The sequence below is a fragment of the Bufo gargarizans genome, chromosome 10, assembly GCF_014858855.1.
Source record: "Bufo gargarizans isolate SCDJY-AF-19 chromosome 10, ASM1485885v1, whole genome shotgun sequence".
NCBI classification, from domain to species: Eukaryota; Metazoa; Chordata; class Amphibia; order Anura; family Bufonidae; genus Bufo; species Bufo gargarizans.
In genome coordinates, this window is record NC_058089.1 from 36,160,739 (window position 1) to 36,178,423 (window position 17,685).

The 17,685-nt window shown below is 44.0% G+C and overlaps 1 protein-coding gene across 1 annotated transcript in view; it reads right to left on the bottom strand.

Moving 5' to 3' along the window:
* Nucleotides 1–9,103: 9,103 nt before the first annotated feature.
* SLC25A45 (solute carrier family 25 member 45) overlaps nucleotides 9,104–17,685 on the bottom strand; it is a 58,607-nt gene continuing 50,025 nt past the window's right edge. The window contains exons 4-8 of the mRNA XM_044270822.1: nucleotides 14,335–14,378; nucleotides 14,167–14,238; nucleotides 13,412–13,594; nucleotides 12,378–12,645; nucleotides 9,104–9,575 (exon numbers count right to left, since the gene is read on the bottom strand). Of these exons, the coding sequence (XP_044126757.1) occupies nucleotides 9,310–9,575; nucleotides 12,378–12,645; nucleotides 13,412–13,594; nucleotides 14,167–14,238; nucleotides 14,335–14,378 (833 nt within the window). The 3' untranslated portion in view covers nucleotides 9,104–9,309. The remainder of the gene's footprint in view (nucleotides 9,576–12,377; nucleotides 12,646–13,411; nucleotides 13,595–14,166; nucleotides 14,239–14,334; nucleotides 14,379–17,685) is intronic.

Below are 17,685 nucleotides of genomic sequence, written 5' to 3' on the forward strand. Positions count from 1 at the left end.
TCGATGGTAAGGTGTGTCTTTTTGCTGATGACACAAAGATTTGTAACAGGGTTGATGTTCCTGGAGGGATACACCAAATGGAAAAGGATTTAGGAAAACTAGAGGAATGGTCAAAAGTCTGGCAACTAAAATTTAATGTGGATAAGTGCAAAATAATGCACCTGGGGCGTAAAAACCCAAGAGAAGACTATAAAATCAGTGATACAGTCCTAACCTCAGTATCTGAGGAAAGGGATTTAGGGGTCATTAAAGGTAGGCAGACAATGTCATAGAGCAGCAGGAAATGCTAGCAGAATGCTTGGGTGTATAGGGAGAGGCATTACCAGTAGAAAGAGGGAGGTGATAATGCCGCTCTACAGAGCACTAGTGAGACCTCATTTGGAGTATTGTGCTCAGTACTGGAGACCATATCTCCAGAAGGATATTGATACTTTGGAGAGAGTTCAGAGAAGAGCTACTAAATTGGTCCATGGATTGCAGGATAAAACTTACCAGGAAAGATTAAAGGACCTTAACATGTATAGCTTGGAAGAAAGACGAGACGGAGGGGATATGATAGAAACTTTTAAATACATAAAGGGAATCAACAAGGTAAAAGAGGAGAGAATATTTAAAAGAAGAAAAATGGCTACAAGAGGACATAGTTTTAAATTAGCAGGGCAAAGGGAGTGACGCCGTGCGCTCCTGCTCTCAGGAGGGATCCAGGCCGCAGTTCCACGGCCCGCACACGGCTGTGAAACACGGCCGTGTGCATGGGGCCTGAAAAGTAATATCAGGAAGTATTACTTTACTGAGAGAGTAGTGGATGCATGTAATAGCCTTCCTGCAGAAGTGGTAGCTGCAAATACAGTGGAGGAGTTTAAGCATGCATGGGATAGGCATAAGGCCATCCTTCATATAAGATAGGGCCAGGGGCTATCCATAGTACTTAGTATATTGGGCAGACTAGATGGGCCAAATGGTTCTTATCTGCCGACACATTCTATGTTTCTATGTTTCTATGATATTAGAGCATTAGAGATAGTAGTAAGGTGCAGAAGTGGTAATGTCACTCTGGGGCGTTACACTCACCATGCTCTGTACTCACCGCTTCCTGGTCCTCTGCAGTCGGCTGCACTCTGACTGTGCACAGCGTGAGGATGTCGGCGCTCTGTGACCTCACGCTGTGCGCTTCGGGTCACAGGACAGCGCGCAGCAGGAAGAAGAAGAAGAGAGCTAGATCCTAGGAGTGGCGGCATCCCGAGCAGGAGAGGTAAGTTGATTTATTTTATTTTATTTGCTCTGAACATGGGGTTCTGATCTGAAGTCTGGGGGTCATTCACATTGGGGTCTGATCTGAGGTCTGAATGGGGGTCTGATCTGAGATCTTATTAACATTGGGGGTCTGATCTAAGGTTTGATTGGAGGTCATTGACATTGGCGTCTGATCTGAGGTCTTATTAACGTTGGGGGTCTGATCTGAGGTCTGGCTGGAGGTCGCATTAACATTGGGTCTGAGCTGAGGTTTAATTGAGGGTCTTATTAACATTGGGGGTCTGATTGGGGCTGTGAGCTGAGGTCTGATTAACATTGGTGGTCTGATCTGAGGTCTAATAAAAAATATTTTTTTATTCTTCTTCTTCTCTAAAACCTAGTTGCATTTTATAGGTAGGTGCGTCTTATAGGGCAAAAAATAAATAAATTATAATAATTTTATCTGATTATTTGTCTGGATTTATTGCAGAATATCACGTGTAGCAATGCACTGCCTGTTAAAGAGATTCTCTGCGATTTTAATATTGATGAGGTATCCTCAGGATGGGTCATCATTATCAGATCAGTGGGTGTCCGTGAACTTGCTTTGCGACCTCTTTCTAGGTCAGTGACCTTGGTCCTGTGGCCTAGGCGCAGTGCAGTCCCGTTCTTGATAACCTGTGAGGAGGTTGCGGCGCTAACTGACGACAGCTGATTGGCAGGGGTCCCAGGTGTTAGACCCCCATATCCTGAGGGATAGATCATCAGCGTCAGAATCTCAGAAAACCGCTTCAGGGGTGATTCACAAGACTTTTTCCGTTTTCCAGTCTGGGCCTACTGAAAAAATGCCTATTCTTGTCCACAGAACGGACAAAAGTAGGGACATTTTCTATCATTTAAGGCTCGGCCACACAGATGCGAACAGCCCATGGATGTCATATGTGTGTTGTCTGCATATTTTTTTTGAGGTCCCATAGAAATGAATGGGTCCACGCTCAACCCACAAAAATGCAGATCAGACATGTATCGAAAACACGGTCATTTGAATGGTGCCTTCATGTGTTATTCAAGCTTTTTGGGTATATTTGACATTCACTTTATTACTCACTGGTGCTCAGTTGTGTTGGGGATTTTAAAAAACTACTGATGTTCCTTGCAATGTGTGTAGTGAACACAGAGCATCTGGACTGAATCCTGAGCCGTTAATTTCATTGGTTATGTGCAAAACCATCTGTTCTTTCCTGAACAGACCTTGGCACGATCCGTATTACTTGTGTGAAAGAGGCCTTATGGTAATTGCACACGTTGCGGATTACGTGCGGTTGTTCCATGTGGATTCTTACATGGAAAAAACACATCTTAATATAGTACCAGCAAAGTGCATAAGATATGACAACTCTCATGTACACTTATGTACACAATATTTTGTCACACAAGCGTTTTTACACCATCCTCGCCGCAAGTGGCAAGGGAGCGTTGGGGGTGGCCTGGGACTGAACTGTGCTTCCCAAGACTCCACCGGGAAATACAGGGAACATTATGCTGTACTGCAACTTACATACATACATTATATTAACTCTACCTCCCATATGCGTTAGGGTGGGGTTACACATTCTGGGGGAAATTTGTCAAAACTAATATAAGGGGAAACTGACTTAGTTTGTCCAACCAGTTCCACCTTTCCAAAAGAGCTCAGAAAAATTTCCTTTAAAAACGTTTTGTTTTACACCAGATTTTATAAATCAGCATGAGCTGTAAATACGGCCCTGGTCACATTAGCACTGATTAATTTGAATCAGTCAATCTGCAGTGACCCAGTAAATCACTGCTAAATAGTTAATATTGCAATTTACTGTTAAAGGGCTACTACTAAGATTCACCACTTTAAAATGTTTACTGAAATGATAATAAAGGGAGGGAATAGTTTGAAATTTGGCAATCTTGTAGTCTGGCAATCTTGGCTAGGTTTCTGAGAGATGGGTGGCCCCACCCCCCTTCTTAGGAGTCTTCTCTGAGCAGGTCTAGAGGAAGGATGTGTATGTGTGAGCTGTTCATAACTAGGTCTAGACAGGGATCTCATCCCCGAGACTGAAAGCTGCTAGAGAGCAACTAAACTGAGAAATTACCCCTGAGAGAAAGAGAAAAGATATTTGTAAATAGTTGAGAACCATTTAAAGGGGTTGTCCACTTTTGAATTATTGATGATGATGACCTATCCTCAAAGTAGGTAATCAATATCAGATCAGCGGAGGGCCGACTGCTGGCACCCTCGCCGATCAGGTATTTGAAGAGAACACAGTGCCCTTGCCAGCGCTGTGTTCTCCTCACTATTTACCTGTTCGCCGTTGACATTGCAGCGGCAAGTGGGTGTAATTACCACCCCGCCGTCCTCATTTACTTCAATGAGACAGCTCCTACCTACCCAAGTGAATAGCACAGAGACATCCCAATAAAGTGGGTCTATGCCTAGTCAACGGACTATCTTTGGGTCTATGACTGGTCGGCTGACTGCCTTTGGGTCTATGCCTGGCTGGCTGCCTTTGAGTCTATGCCTGGCTGCCTTTAATTCTCTGCCTGTCTGGCTGCCTTTGAGTCTATGCCTGTCTGGCTGGCTGTCTTTGAGTCTACGCTTGTCTGTCTGGCTGCCTTTGAGACTCTGGCTGGCTGGCTGCCTTTGAGTCTCTGCCTGTTTGTCTGTCTGCCTTTGAGTGTCTGCCTGGGGGGCTGGCTGACTGCCCGTAAGTCTACGCCAGTCTGGATGGTTACCCCACTGGGGCCATACCTAAAAAATGATGGCTGCCTATGAGCCGGGCCTTTATGACTGACTGCCTTGAGCCTGTGATATAAAAAAGCATGGCGTCATAAACCTATGGAGCTGATTGGTTTTGGTTCGTGCTTGCTGGGATGTCTGCTCCTGCAGCTTTGCATTGTAGCTGTCTTCTTCTGCTGCAGGGCTTATCTAGTGCAGTTGTGTTTGATCAGCTGCTTACTTTACACTGTGGCCGGGTATGCATGGTTGGCGGCATCGGTCACCGTTTCTGCATGTCTGATCAGTATCTGGATGACTGTATTTAGCTCTGAGTGGGAGTCTATGTGACCGGCTGTGCCTGAGGTGCCACCATGTCTTGATGGCAGTCTACCTTGATGGCTATGCCTGCACGGTGGACTAGTTCTGTGGCTATGCCTGGTTGATCATTTGTAGTTTAATGGTCTACATATTCTTATTACTCACTAACAAAGCCCTATAATACCCCTAGTGGGGAGTGAGAAGATGGGCTGCACCAGATGGTTTGGATGGCCTACAGGAAGTAGGGTGTACCTGCAGAGCCCTATAAGTCTACTGGTTGGAAGTAAAGATATGGGCTGGTCCATTTAGTCTGGATGGCCTACAGGAGATATGGCTCTTGGGGGGGTCGGCGGTTGTCTGCTGGGGTTCTTCATGCAGTAGTTTCTGGCAGTGGGAACCTTGGTCCCAAGGTCTGAAGGGTCCAGGGGGCTCTTTGGACCTCTTGCAGCAGATCCGTGAGCTCCTCCAGAAAAGGGATAGATTCCATGGTAGGGTTCCATCATGGATGCCAGATTGCGAGCAGTGGATCTTGGATCAAAACATCTGTCTCACAATATAATCTGCACCAAAGAAATTGGTGTTCAGCAATCACCTTCAGTTTGGATCATTCTGTGTCAAGATAAGTACTTCTCTAAAAATGTTTTGTTAAATCTGTTATGTCTGGAGGAAAGAAGGTTTGTACACAAACATAGAAAAGGATTCTTTACGGTAAGAGCAGTGAGACTATGGAACTCTCTGCCTGAGGAGGTGGTGATGGTGAGTACAATAAAGGAATTCAAGAGGGGCCTGGACGTATTTCTGGAGCTTAATAATATTACAGGCTATAGCTACTAGAGAGGGGTCGTTGATCCAGGGAGTTATTCTGATTGCCTGATTGGAGTCGGGAAGGAATTTTATATTCCCCTAAAGTGGAGAAAATTGGCTTCTACCTCACAGGGTTTTTTTTTTTTGCCTTCCTCTGGATCAACTTGCAGGATAACAGGCCGAACTGGATGGACAAATTTCTTTTTTCGGCCTTATGTACTATGTTACTATGTTATGATTATTTTTAACACTTGATGAGAAACCCAAATGAGATTTCTTTTATAAGTGTATGCTGGGTTTAAAGTATAAAGTCTAATATTAAAATTTCCTAGGTTTTAGAATGTGTATTGTTCCAACTATTTTAGTTCAGACCTCTTGTTAGTCTTTGGGTTCCCTATGCTTCCTTCAGGGTATTCTTAGCTTAGATTACTTTTCAAGCACAGATAATTATACTTACCGGTAATTGAATTTTCCAGAACCCATGACAGCACCCCTCTAATTCCCTCCCTGGTGCTTATGGTTAATGACAATTGTTTCTGTCTTTCAAGTAAAAAAAAAAGAAGGAAGGAAGAATTAAGTTATAGGAATTATATGTTGTATGGCTCCTACTGAGCTACTCTGGAATCAACAGTGAGGGAGGAAGTGGGTGTTCCCTTTTTGATTGCTCTGGGGCTTTCTGTCCAATTGTGGGGGCAGATCCATCTCGCTCTATGGTGCTGACATGGGTTCTGGAAAATCCAATTACGTATTAAGTGTAATTATCAGTTTTCACCATTCTCCATTAAAAAATCTCCACATCTACCTGCTGTGCTATTGAAGGTACAGTATGGACCCATAGCAAGCTGTTTTGAGGTCAACATGACAACTGCACCGCTGCTAGAACAGAGACAGCGACCAGATACACTTTGAAGAGAAAGTAGCACTCACGCGATTACTGCAACCTCTTTAAACAGCTTATCTGTGGAGGTATGTGAAGTCACACCCCCACCAATCTGATATGGATGACCTATCCTGAGGATCCGGACAGAAAACCTGCTTGTGTGAAAGAGGCCTAATAAAGCTGTCTGTGACAACTATGTCTCCCAAACTCCCTTCCAACTTTCCCATACAAATTCAGTTCAGCTAACCATGTATGTGCATTACATAGAGACACAGGAGAAACCTGTAGGCTTATCTCCTGGGAGTGCTAAACTGCCATTTTTGTCTTGGTCGGCCACTAATGTATATGGGGCCTTTAGCCTTACACGTGCCTCCTAATTATGGTTCTGTTTTGTACAACGCCATAAAAAGGCTGTCACAGAGACATATGAGTCCTTTTTGTATCTCCACATGCCACCACTTTCTTACGAGGCATAACGAAAACCGGGACGGATCCGTTTTGCAGCCCATAGACTTCTATTATGATGTAATGAATAACGGAATGCCTCTAAAGGCATTCTGTTATGCATTCCGTCATAGAATTGTGTTATGGTCCGTGGTAAGGGAATCCATAACGCAATTCTGCTTTAACCACCAAACGAAGCGTCTCTAATGATTTATATGGATTAATATAGTGGAAAAGGCCATATATTAGAAACTGACAACTGTAACTAAGACTACATTAACACAACCGTAGTGCTTTGCGGATCCACAAAACACAGATGCACATGGCCGCCGCTATCATAGAAAATGCCTATTCTTGTCTGCAATTGCAAACAAGAATAGGACATGTTCTATTTTTTTGCTAGGCCGCAGAACGGAAGTGCGGATGCGGAGAGCACATGGTGTGCTGTCCACATCTTCTGCGGCCCCATTGAAATAAATGTGTCCACACCCGTTCCGCAAAATTGTGGAACAGATGCGGACTCATACGGTCGTGTGAATAAGCCCTAAATCTGAACACTTTCTAGTGCATTTAATGTCCCTGATGTTGGCTATTGATGAGAATTGATTAAATTTGATCAGCTTTGCTGCACAGACATAACAGTAGAGCATGTTATCCTGCCTACAATATTTTCTGTAGAAATCTAATTTTACACTTCGTATAATTGAAAAAGAAGGAATACTGATGTGTCTGTTCATTGCCATCCTTGGCATGAGGCTCTCAAAGCTGTTGCAAAACTACAACTTCCAGCATGCCCAGACTGCCTAGAGAGATATCAGCCTACAGCAGGGCATGGTGGGAGTTGTAGTTTTAAAACAGCTAGAGAGCCACAGGTTGGCCATCCCTGCCATAAGGCTTCCCTAGCAGCCATTCACTGAAATATATAAAACAGTAAACCAAAGAAGTTGGATGTGATGTAAGGTTTCCTTGATCCCAGCCACCACCGTTACAAGCTTTTTATCAATATTCAAATCTTGGGCCAGATTTATCATTAGCTCAAGTCTAAATAATGGAGTAAAAAGTCGCAAATTTTTGCACAATCGCTAAACCTGCGCAAAAATGTGCGACTTTTATTGGATTTGCACTATGCTCGCCAGTTTTCTGAAAGTGGGCATGTTTTCTTATGTAAATTAATTTCTAGACTGATTTACTATTGCGACAATTTAAAAAAGTCGCAAAAAATGCTTACCTTATGCGACCATGCTTATCTTATGCGACCACATTTATCACAGTATTAAAGGACCATTAATAAATCTGACTTAGCCAAAAGTGACTTTGGACATATGTAAAAGTGGAGTAAGATGTAAGTGTAATGATAAATCTGGCCCAAAGACTATACAATGTGTCTGCATCTGCAAATTTATTTTTGCTTTTTGTTAAAGGGATTCTGTCAGCTAGTTTGAGCCTATAGAGCTGTGGACTTGTGCTGCTAGATCGCCACTAGCACGTCCACATATTTTCCATAGCTGTGAGTGCTTTTATTCAATAAAAAAAACTAAGATTTGATATATATGCAAATGAGGCTAGTAAGGATCCCAAGGGGCTGTTACTAACATTTCAGGAGCCAATCGCCGCCCCACATCCTCTAAATCTCCTCCTTGCTCCCCTGACGTCACAGAGGTGAAGCGCTGTAATCTCGCTTATGCGCGAGTATGCTGCATGTGAGTGCCGGCATGGTGTTCCTTCCCTGTGCTAGCATCAGTCTCAGGAAATAAACTGCGCATGCGCTAGCTGACATGCGCAAGATTACGGCACTTCAACTATGTGACATCAGGGGAGCAAGGAGGAGATTCAGAGGATGCGGGCCGTGCTAGGCTCCTTCACAGTGGGCCGTGCTGGGCTCCTTCACAGTGGGCGGTGCTGGGCTCCTTCACAGTGGGCATGCTGAGCTCCTTCACAGTGGGCGGTGCTGAGCTCCTTCACAGTGGGCGGTGCTGAGCTCCTTCAAAGTGGGCGGTGCTGGGCTCCTTCACAGTGGGCGGTGCTGGGCTCCTTCACAGTGGGCGGTGCTGGGCTCCTTCACAGTGGGCGGTGCTGGGCTCCTTCACAGTGGGCGGTGCTGAGCTCCTTCAAAGTGGGCGGTGCTGGGCTCCTTCACAGTGGGCATGCTGGGCTCCTTCACAGTGGGCGGTGCTGGGCTCCTTCACAGTGGGCGGTCCTGGGCTCCTTCACAGTGGGCGGTGCTGGGCTCCTTCACAGTGGGCGGTGCTGGGCTCCTTCACAGTGGGCGGTGCTGGGCTCCGTCACAGTGGGCAGTGCTGGGCTCCTTCACAGTGGGCATGCTGGGCTCCTTCACAGTGGGCGATGCTGGGCTCCTGAAATGTTGGTAACAGCCCTTTGGGCTCCTTACTAGCCTTATTTGCATATATATAAAATAGTTTTTTGGACTGAATAAAGGCATTCACATGAAAAATGTATATTGTGGACGTGCTAGTGTTGATCTCGCAGCACATGTCCACAGCTTTATAGGCTCAAACTATCTGACAGAATCCCTTTAAGGCTATATTCACATGACTTTTTTTTCACTGATGACTTTCTGAGAAACAGATGACTTTCTGAGAAACGGTGGCTGTCAGTCTGTGAAAACAGACAAAATACTACATGTTCAATTTTTGGACGTCCGTTATTACTTGCCGTCAAAAACTGCCATTTGAAAAACCCCATAGACTACCATGGTTCTTAAAACAGATGTGTGACGGTTGTTAAATGCCGGTCTTGTGAATGTAACCTAAAGATCTTTGGCTGAGTTCTGGGGAATTTATATTAGGTTGTGTTTGTACTAATTGATGTCAGAAAAATACATTGTTGACACAAACCAAACCATAGTTGGTAAAAAGAATGATCATAAGGTCTGTAGAAGCTTTTCGTAGCTTAGAAAAGTCACTGCGCTAACTGGAAAGGCGCGAAGACTGTTTACTGTGAGTCCTTTACAGAGAACACGGAATCCTTCCTGTTCAATGCTCTTAGAAACACAGTCAAGTATGCCACGATATCTAACTCCTTGCATCCCATCCATCTGTAAACGGCTCTTTATAACATCCATTGGATTCGCAGCTGCCCATGACAGTGTTCCGGCACAACCACCAGCAAAGAGCATAGTCCACGGGTCTGAACATTAAAAGAGAAGCAGTTAATACAAATGTACTTCTGAATTTAGCAAAACATTCTGACTCTTATTAATGAACACAATGTACAGAAAAAGCCTTTTGTATTTGGATTTTTATTATAAGTTCCACTGCAGCTTGCATGCTGTTCTATATGTTGCAAGCCACTCTCTGCCATTCACTGCCAAAATTGTCAGCCAACCCATCTGACAGATTAAGTCTCCAGCCCCTCTTGTTTTCCTCTGTATGATCATCTATGCCAAATTCTGTTTATCAACTCTAGAAATATGTGCAAGTTGCAGGAGGAAAAATGTTGAAAATTATTCACTGAAACCATTTAAAAAAATGTGTTGGATCACATAATAGATGCAATTCCATTCGAAAATACATAGATGCAAAGATGCCCATAGACTTTAAAGGGGTTGTCCGAAAATACATAATTTCAATTGTGGGCAGCCTGTCTCTTCTGCTGAAAGGATTGCATTTATATTGTGTATTTCTGGACTACCCTTTTTTAAGGGGAGTACCAGGATTAAAGTGTAACTGTCATTTAATTTTGTATGTCAAAGGGAAGTGATTTTGATTATTTTTGCAAGATATTTTATTAGGTGATTTTGTACTTTTCCAGTACAAAACTGGATCTAAAGTTGTCCCCAATCTGTCTTCAGTGTTGAGCACTGACCTCTGACAGTGTACAGATGTCAGGGGGACAGGGTGGTAAGTAAATTTACAGTATATAACAGGGGTACTCAACTGGCGGACCGCTGTCCAAATGTGGACCGCTGGACGCCAGCTGTCTGGACCCCTGCCATCCGTTCCATAGGAAGCAGCACTTTAGGCTGCTTTCTAATATGCCAGTGTGCCGGAAAGAGCTGGGGCACAAGCTCCTCCCCATGCAGGCGCTGGATGGAAAGGGAAGAGCGCACTGAAAGACAGGTTCCTCCACATGCAAGCACCGGGATCTGTCTCTCTCAGCGCTTTCATCCGGTGCCTGCACGTGGAGGAAGCTGTCTCTCTGAGCGCGCTCAGTCCCTTCTCTCCTGCAGCAGCGGCAAGTAAAGGAGCTTCAAGCTCCAAAGAACACTTACCTGCTGCTGGAGAAGGGGGATAGACATCACCACTGCCACCAATGAATAGGGTAGCCACTCAGGCCAGCCTCAAAAGATGGACTGTAAAACCCTGCCCCCGGCTCTGCTAAGCCACGCCCCCTACCACTCCGCAGCCAACAGGGATTTAAAAAAAATCAAGGTAAAATCAATTTCCTGACTGGGGGTGGGGGGGACTGAGGGGTACAGACAGGGCAGGAACGCATCATTGACTGCAGGAAAGGACTCCACAGTGTCAGTGGCGTGTTCCCATCTTGCCTGTGACTCTCTCTGTAAGGCTACTTTCACACTAGCTTCTAAATTTTACGGTATTAAGATCCGTCATAGGATCTCAATACCAGAGAAAAACGCTTCCGTTTTGTCCCCATTCATTGTCAATTGGGACAAAACGTAACTGAACAGAACGCAGTGCTCCAAAAAGCATTCTGTTCCGTTTGGTTTTCTTTCCGACGTGGGTTGCAGAGCAAAATGGATCCGGCATGGCCCAAAATTCAAGTCAATGGGGATGGATCTGTTTTCTCTGACAGAATACAAAACGGATCCATCCCCTATTGACTTTTTAATGGAGTTCATGACGAATCCGTCATTTCTCTGTTAAAGATAATACAACCGGTTCCGTTCATAATGGATGCAGATGGTTGTATTATTAGTAACGGAAGCGTTTTTGCTGAACCCTGCCGGATCCAGCAAAAGCTGTCGCTGGGCTGTTGATGTAGACCATACACAAGTAACCTGTTATGACATTACTTTGATGTCCACGCACGCAATGTTTGGTAAATTTTTTTATGTTTGGGCTGGGAAACAGATTAAAGAAATAGGGGGGCATTTATTAAGACTGGCAAATTATAGGCCGTTCCTAATCCCTCTGTGCTGCCGGTGGATGCACAACATGCTTTAAATCATACAAGCTCTCATGCTGGCGTGGTTTAGGCCATTTTCCATGCCACAAAAGGGCGTGGAAAATGATGAATGAGACCGACCTGCCCACCCTCTTCCACACCCACGGCATGCCCCCTTTTTTCGCTACTTTGCAAAAGTGGCTGAGCAGGGGGAAAGTCACAGATTTTTGTCACAAAACACCTTTGAAGTAAAATCTGCGAGCTAATTTCACTAAAAACTGGTGTAAATCAGATAAAAAATGACCGCCATAGTGTTTATACTTTTGGTAGTCAAATGTCATACTATTTGTGATTTTATATTAGACATGGCTGTGCTTTGTGCTTGTCCTGTATACTGTATGTCTTTCATACCCTGTTTCTTTGAATAAACGTTCTTTTAAATATCAGCTTGCTTAGGGCCCTATTAGACTGCACGATTTTCGGGCCAATTATCTGGAAAGAATGTTCATATCTATGCTCTTTCCTGAAAATTGGCCAATATAATCCAGCAGCTGATCTCTTGTTGGCTCATTACTATCATTCTTCAGGATAAAAGATACTCAGTTATTGGCAGCACATCTCCCTTTGTAATCGGGGATCTGCTGTCGATAATAAATAGAAGAAAATGAGGGAGGAACGACTATGGTAGCATTAGCTCCTCCCACATTCAGTTTGCATCGGCTATTGAGATCGAGCCCCCGATAAATGTGTTATCATCGGGCTGTGTAATAGGGCCTTCAGTTGTGTCAGTTATGTACAAAAACAAGAATGAAGACAAAACTTTGCCCTCAGTCAGATATGCTAAAACTCTGATAGTCTTACCTGGTATTTCTCCATCACCAGTCATCCATTTGCAAAGCACTTCATAAGTTAAGAAATATAATCCAAAAGTGGGCACATCCCGTAGAATCAGTGCAGTTGACCCCCTATAGAGACCTGTAATGCCTTCTGCTTTGTATATGCTCAAAACACAATGAACAGGCCCACGATACCGAGCCTGTAGATTGTCTGACTTTGCTTTATTTTTGAATAATTCAGTCTGGTTCTGCAACCTCACTTTTATCAAGTCAACTGGAGCTGTAATATATACCTGCAGACAAAAGACTGTATATAGCTTTATTTGGTTATGGTTCCAGATAAAAAAAACTTTTTGTATAGGAATTTCAGGCCACTGCTGCAGGAAACGTTTACTGTTCAGCCAACAGCTAGCTCTCCCTTCATCCCCCACCCAAGCACATGCATGCTTGGTCAGTTCAGAAAGGAGAGAGGGGAGAAAGCTACTGGCAGAACTTCTGGTGGAATTCTATCTCCCCTGAGAACAAAATGATGGGGTATGTGACCTCCTCCATATAAATTAGCTGGGTTATTCCGTGATTATTGTAAAATTAAAATTAGACACCATATACTACATGACTAGAAGCTAGAACCAGCCCTGTACCTCACATGGATCCAGAGCTCCCCCTATTCATGGCTCCAATTGCTCTGCTAGATTTAATTCAAGCTGGCAGCTCAGGGGGAGTGTCTTTTCCGCTGCAGCTCTCTCCCTATTACAGCTCAGGACTTAGTTGAAGGAAGGAGCTAAACAAGTGTGTCCACCTCAGGGAAGTGGACAGAGAAATTCAAACAAGACAAGCAAGTGGTACTATATAGATAGATTTTATTGAATAACTCAATTACTGTACAAAATTTTAATGACCTGCAGTTATAAGAGTATTCAGATCCAGGTGCTGGTTTGAAAACTGCAGAATAGTTTTCGTGGGACAACGCCATTCAAATCTAAGGGAGAGCTAAGAATCTTAAGTATGTTAAATAATTCTAAAAGCTAGAAAACTTCAGAATAGACATGCAACACTTACCTGTACTATTCCAGAAAAGCAACCAGCTAAAAAAAACTGATGGTTTTGTGGTGGATTTTTCCAGTCTTTACACTCTGTGCCAGTGATATAGAGTAATGCATTACTATATGATCCAAACATTAGGGAATTACTGACAGCCACGATGCCAACGGGAAAGCTCATTCCTTTAAAAAATCCCAAAATCTAAAATAGTTAAAATAGGAAAACTGAGGACTAATAATGCTGTTGCTTTCATGCAATTTATTTTTCATAAATGCAGCGTCAGTTTTTGAGAAATTTTTAAAAATATATTAATGTACAGACATTTTTATATTTAAAGGGGTTTTCCGACATTATCTGATTGGTGGGGTTTCGACACCCGGGACCCACCGACGATCATCTGATTGAAAAGACAGGAGCGCCACAGCCTTCTCTCAGCTTACCAGGCACAGCACTGTATATTGTTTTGCGGTTGTGCTTGGTATCACGCTCAGCTTCATTCACTTCAATGTGGCTGAGCTGCGTCCAGGCCACATGACAGATGAATGTGACGTCATATGGCCTTGGCAAAGCTGGAGAAGGCCCCGGTGCTACTTCTCAACAGCTGATCAGCAGGGTTCCTGGATGTCAGACCTCAGGCTCCACCAATCATATACTGATGACCTATACAGAGGATAGGTCATCAGTAAAAAACATCTTTATTTTTTTTAAAAATAGGGTTAACAAGTATCTCATAGCTTCATTAGTTGAGGCAATTTATGACATATAGTACTCACTGTTTCTTTCTTATGGGTCTTCACTATGCAGTCGATAATTCCACGGTACTTAGATTGTGTCTGCAGTCGTACCTTCAGCAAAGCAGAGGATGTCAATGACAGAAAATTGTAGGTAACACATACTATTATAATTATGCTTTAATTATTAGTAAGATATAGGTTAATTACCTTAACTGTGTCTATAGGATATCCAACAACAAGCCCGAGAGCTCCTGAAAAATAGAAAGATAATAAAAAATTAACAGCAGGTCAACCCTACTAACCAGGCAGAATGCTTTGTAGGGTTCATCCGGCTGAGTAAACCAATGTCTAATTTTTTGTGCCTCACCTGGCTCAATTAACTCAAGTAGGAGTAACCTATGGTGCAGGTGTGAGATTAAAGGGCCAGGCAAGATGCCTGGCCTGGTCAATCAAAGAGGTAGGGGAGTGGCTCTTAGTGCAGATTAGAGGAGCTCTAGTACTCCGTGGGGCTCGGCTCTGCCCCTTGGTACAGGAGAGATACAGTGGCAGCTGTGTGGGGATCAGGAGCGAAGCAGGTGTCCGGGAGTGGGGGTAGATATAACCTATATGAGGTGCCCGGGCAATAGGGGGGTCATTATAGGGGTTGGCTAACCCCTTTAAAGACTATAGACAACTTGGGCATTTTAAATTACATTGTACTAATTTTGAGTTAAAAAATAATTTTTGGTTGGACTTTATTAAAAAATGTCAGTCCCTCTCTCTGTACAGTGTTGAGACTCTCTGTTAGCAGGTTCTATGGTTACACTGTGTCCCGTCAGGGAACTTAGCTGACGGCTCATGTGAAGCTTGTCTCTGCTCTCTGAGAGCACATAAAAACATATTATAGCTCAATTCTTATCTTACTGATAAGAATTAGGGTTGCACCAGGTATTAAAGTCTCGATACTTTTTTCGATACTTTGATACCCAGTTTGGTTCGATACTGGGATTACCCCTTCTCGTCAGTTCCTGATGAGAAGGGGTAGGGTGTCATGGCGCCGGCCACTGCTACCAATGAAAGTGCTGAGTGGCCTGATGGTGGAGTGTCAGGGAGGTAGTGAGGAGGGAGAATAGGAGAGCAGGGGCCATATACACTTAGGGTCCATTCACACGTCAGCAGTGTTTTGCGGATCCGCAAAACACCGGGCCGGCACCCCAATAGAAATGCCTATTCTTGTCCGCTGCGGATAAGAAAAGGACATGTTCTATTTTTTTGCAGAGCCGCGGACTGGAAGTTCGGGCCCGTGGACCAGAAATGCGGATGCAGACAGCACACTGTGTGCTGTCTGCATCTTTTCCGTCACCATTGAAAATCAATTCATAGATACATTGTATTTTTGACCTGTGTGCTTCCCCAGGGTGGCGCTCTTTCTTTTCTGTCCTCCGCTCTTATTTTATCTTGTTCATGGCATCATATTCACTGCTTCTAGTCATGTAATTTTTATCATGCTTTAATAAAATATATATTTTGATATCATGGTACTATGAGCTCCTTCTTCTTGTGTCTCTGTTGTTGTACTCGGGAGCTTGTACCGAGTTACCCTTTTAAAGTGTCCTTTGTGACTATATTGGGTGGGCATTCTCTCCCACTCTTCCCTGGGACACTTTGGGTTGCCCTTCTTGTTTTTCCTATATACAGGAGGGGTCCACACTCGCGGTACTGGATGCTGGTAGGAAAAGGACCTTTAATGACATCATCATGTCGCGCCGCTCCTGTCATTCAAACAGACCTGGGAGGCGGGATTAGAGAGAGAAGTAAAGTGCAGGAGCAGCATGGCTGAGAAACAAGAGCGCTCCGACTTGGACCCTCACAGAAATGACTCCGGAGCTGCAGGTTCCTGTGCCGTCATTGGAGGGAGCATAGTGGAGACCGCTGGCCCTGAGTCTGCAAAGGGCAGTAAAGGTCAGAATGCACCTGCGACGCAGCGAACCCAGTCTCTGAAAATAACCGAAAGGTCCGGTCAGTCTGAGGATGTTCCCACCATAGCGTGGCCCACTATGGAACATACTGCGCTTTGGGCAAAGTTGTATGCAGAAATAAAGTCTGCCCGGCTGCCGCACAATCATACCTGCAAGCATTATAATGAGGGACTTGCCCGCAGACTGTTGGAGGCAACGGTAAAGGATTTCCCGGTACCAGTACGCAAACTGGATTTTTGTAAGCAGCGGGGATTTGGATTCATCCGCGATTTGTCAACAGATCATGAATACTATGTGAACCGTCGGTCCGTAAAAAGGAAAGAACTTTCCCCTTGGCTACATAGCTTATATATTGGAGAAGTGGTCGAGTTCACCGCTGCTGAGGGTACACGTGGGCCCTATGCCACTGCAGTCCGTAGGCCAGGACAACCTACAGAGCCCCAGGAGCCTACGCAAGATTCTGAGTCTGAGGAAGAGTCAGAAAAGAAACTTCCTACTGCCCCTGTGCGGCCTGATGCTACGTATATACCACCAAGTACAACCCAGAACCAATATGCTACTGGTTTTGCCGGAACCAACATCCTTTGGCAACCCGCCATTGTCACAAAAGACCCTGACCCTGGCTGGCTTATAAAGAGAAGAGAGAACTGCCCCCAATCTTTCAAAAGGTGAAGCAGGAACTTGGTCTGCCATCTACTTCTAAACAGAAAGTGATGGATGGACAACCAGAGGGATCATCCCCTGATTCTTGGGATTCCGGGAGCCCTATTCCGACAGATGTGTCTTCCTGTTCGGATCCCTACAACTAAGTAGGCCGTTTAATAATAACCGCTAATATGGAGCAGGAGCTGCTATTGTTTGACAGGACTTCTCTTCTTGTTTTGTATTGAGCCCCTCTCTAAGTTCTTTTGCAAGGACTCTATCCAGGACTCCACCTACCTCAAGAATGTTGCACTATAATTGTGTTTTTTTTTACCAAGTTTAACCCCTTTTTACCCCATTTTCAGGTTATCAAGGGACTTAATTAACGCATTTAAAGCAAAATACCCAGAAAGACTTTTCTGTGCTCAACTGTTTTACAGCTACATTTTTGCACTTTAAAATGTTTTTATACTTGTTTTATACCCCATTTTAGGTATGGACTTTATCTTCTAAACCCATATCATGGATTTTACTGCCCTAATGTGAAATCATTCTATAATAACCATTTTGGCCGTAACACATCTACCATAAAGAGAAAAAATGTATGTGAGATATTTTATATATTTGCCTAGAATGTATTTTTGTGCATAACCCTTTATTCACAGGAGGTTATTGAAGAGTCATGATAATATATTGCAATGTCTATATTCACATGTGTATATTTGGAAGTGTGTATTTGGTGTATTTCAGGACACGGCTTAGAGATCCACAGCTTCAGACAATACCAACGTCGAGGGCGACTTACATTTTACCATGGGGGTATGCAGCGTCCCACTACGTGTGTGGGCACTGCTTAAAAGCACTTTTTTACCTTATCAAAAGCACTAGGTTGTAATATATGATTTTGTATGTATGTATCTGCAAAATCCCTGTTAACAGGCCTATTAGGTGTAATTTA